The 2,577-nt window shown below is 54.1% G+C and overlaps 1 protein-coding gene across 1 annotated transcript in view; it reads right to left on the reverse strand.

Moving 5' to 3' along the window:
- LDLRAD1 (low density lipoprotein receptor class A domain containing 1) overlaps positions 1 to 1,095 on the reverse strand; it is a 5,706-nt gene extending 4,611 nt beyond the window's left edge. Inside the window, exon 1 of the mRNA XM_023752828.1 lies at positions 942 to 1,095. Within this exon, the coding sequence (XP_023608596.1) occupies positions 942 to 1,095 (154 nt within the window). The remainder of the gene's footprint in view (positions 1 to 941) is intronic.
- Positions 1,096 to 2,577: the final 1,482 nt, after the last annotated feature.

The following is a 2,577-nucleotide window of genomic DNA, read 5'->3' on the forward strand; positions in this document are numbered from 1 at the left end:
CAAACACAGAGATATACACAGCACACGGGCACATGCATGCATACATAGACACATAACACAGGCACAGAGACACACGTGTGTACACAGGCACATGAGTGCAGCTCCTCTTGTGTGCATATCTGCCCTACATGCTCATGTTTCTGCACAGACATGTAGAGAACTGGATTTACCCCCTCCCCCACCTTATTCCCTTACAGCCCCCAGCCTGGCTACAGAGCCATCTGTCAGAAAGGTAGCTGTGGCGACACCCTACCCCCAACTCAATCCCCTTCCCGTGGCTCCCTCCCTCCCCAGTGCAGCCTCTGAGGCCCTAAGCGCCTGTGTCCACTGGCCTTTTTGCGGTCTCTCTCTCCTCATGATTCCTCCTGCCCCAGGGGCTCTGCACAAGTGCTCCCTGGACCTACGGTGCTTTTCCTGCCACCCCTTCATGCCTTTCCCTTGTCAAGGTGCCACTCTGACTCCTAGACTGGTCAGAGGCCCTATTCCAGACTCCCATTAACCCTGCCTTAATGTGCTTATTTGATTAATGTTTATGTCGCTCTCCAAATTGTTAGCTCCGTGAGGGCAGGGGCCGTGTTGGGCCTCATCCCTGAAGCTGGGGCCACATTCCTATCCTGTGTGATGGAGGCACCACCCAGGACAGCCAGGAGAAGAGGAAGTTGGGGGGCTGTGGGGGCCGAAACAAGGCTTCTAACCCAGCCTGGGAGTCAGGGCAGGCTTCCTGGAGGAAGTGCGTCATAGAGCTGGGTCCTCTCAATACTCATATTACAGATGTGTAAATGGAGACTCAGAGACGTGTTAACGTCAGCCTGTGCACACACCCTAAGGAATTGTCCAAAGTGACTTCATGGAAAAGCCAGTCAGGGTGAGGGTGCCCTCATTTCTCTGCCCCCCCAACCCCTCCCAGCAGGTCTGACCCACCCGCCCTTGACCACCCTGACCTGGTGTTCGTGGTGGGGATCCAAGGATGACGATCAGGGCGATGAGGGCCGCGACAGCTGCCAGCAGGAGCAACACGAAGGCTGAGAGGCAGGCCCCTCGGCGGGAGCAGCAGGGGGCAATGCAGGCTGCTGTGTGGAGCAGGAAACCAGCCATGGAGCAGCCAGCGCTGGGGCCCAGGGACCCAGGGACCCAGGGACCCCCCTCCTCTGGCCCTTCCTGTAACTGGCCTGTCTCCACCTCAGTTCCCTGGAGGAGGGGGTTCCTACGCCTGCCATGATGCTCTCATTTCTGCCTGTGGGCCCACCCCCACCAAGCGCCAGTCCCTGGCCCCAGTCCTGTCGCTAGCGGGTGGCGTCTGGGATGAAGGTCCCAGGTCTCTGCTCTGCCTCCCTCACAATCCTGTCCTTCCACAAGGAAGCCTCCTCAGGAGGCAGGGGAAGATGGACACCAGCTCTTTGAGCCCCTATCACAGGCAGAAACGATAGCAGGCCCTTCAGAGCCGTTATTTTTATTTTCCAACACAATATTTTATAGATGAGGAAACCGAGGCTCAGAGAAGACACGGTTCAGGTCACCTTATGCGGAGCTGAGATGTGAGTTCACACTTATTAGCCATCACAACCAGAGCCCGTTGCATGATGCCAAGTGATTGTCCTTTCTGCAGCTGCCAAGATGCTCGTGGGAACCCGGCTCCCCCACTTCCCAGCTGGGACCCACAGAGACGTCACTTCACTTCTCTGTGCCTGTTCCTTCATGTGGAAAATGGGGGTCGTAATGCCTACCACAGGGTTGCTGAGAGGATTAGCTAGTTAATATGTTAAAACAGTGCTTGGCGCTTAGTAAGTGCTATGAAAGTTTTAGCTTTGTTAGCACTTATTAAGCACCTACCATGTGCCAAGCTGTATCCTAAGCACTATGGAAATAACAGCAATAGGAGACATCCTGCTCCTTTAACTTACTTGGCTCCTTTAATTTTTGCTTGCTTGTGATATAATGAAAGAAAGCTCTATCGGGAACCTACTAGGTGTCCTGCTCTGTAGAAGACACAAAAGCAGTTATGGCTCAGGTTGCTGCCCTCTGACAGTCTGTAGTTGCACTTAGAAGGCAAAGCATGTAGGTTAAAAGAGGAAAGTGGGTACAACAGCTGTCCTCTGGGCCCCAGTTACTATTTCAGAGAAAGAAGCAGAACAGGTCTGATGCGTCTTTGTCCCCAGGGTCCAGCCCAGAGGCAGGCACACAGTAGGTGCTTTGTGAATACTTTGACCCTGAGCTCCAGGACACAAGGAAAGGGCCCCACCTGAGGTCAGTTCAGGAATCCACTCATATTTGTGGAGCTGCCTATTCTGCTCTCCTACTAGTCACATCTGTCCCTGTGCAGCTCACAGAGCCAGGTAGTAAGTGTGGTTAAGGAAGTGTGAGTATGGTGCCTGGTGCCTCGGTGCTCAAAGGAGGGTGGGGTTTCCAAGAGCAGGTGAGGGGAGGGTGCAAAGAGAGGAGATTCCAGGTAGAGAGCATAGGAGGAGTACGGTGTGTGGTGTGTGGGGGACAGCAAGGGGCCTGGTGTGGCTGGACCCTGGAATGGGTGTGTATTGGGAAAGAAGACAATAGTAGGATATACAGCGTAAATCTAATGAG

This window comes from Myotis lucifugus, unplaced genomic scaffold (assembly GCF_000147115.1).
Source record: "Myotis lucifugus unplaced genomic scaffold, Myoluc2.0 scaffold_37, whole genome shotgun sequence".
Classification (NCBI taxonomy): Eukaryota; Metazoa; Chordata; class Mammalia; order Chiroptera; family Vespertilionidae; genus Myotis; species Myotis lucifugus.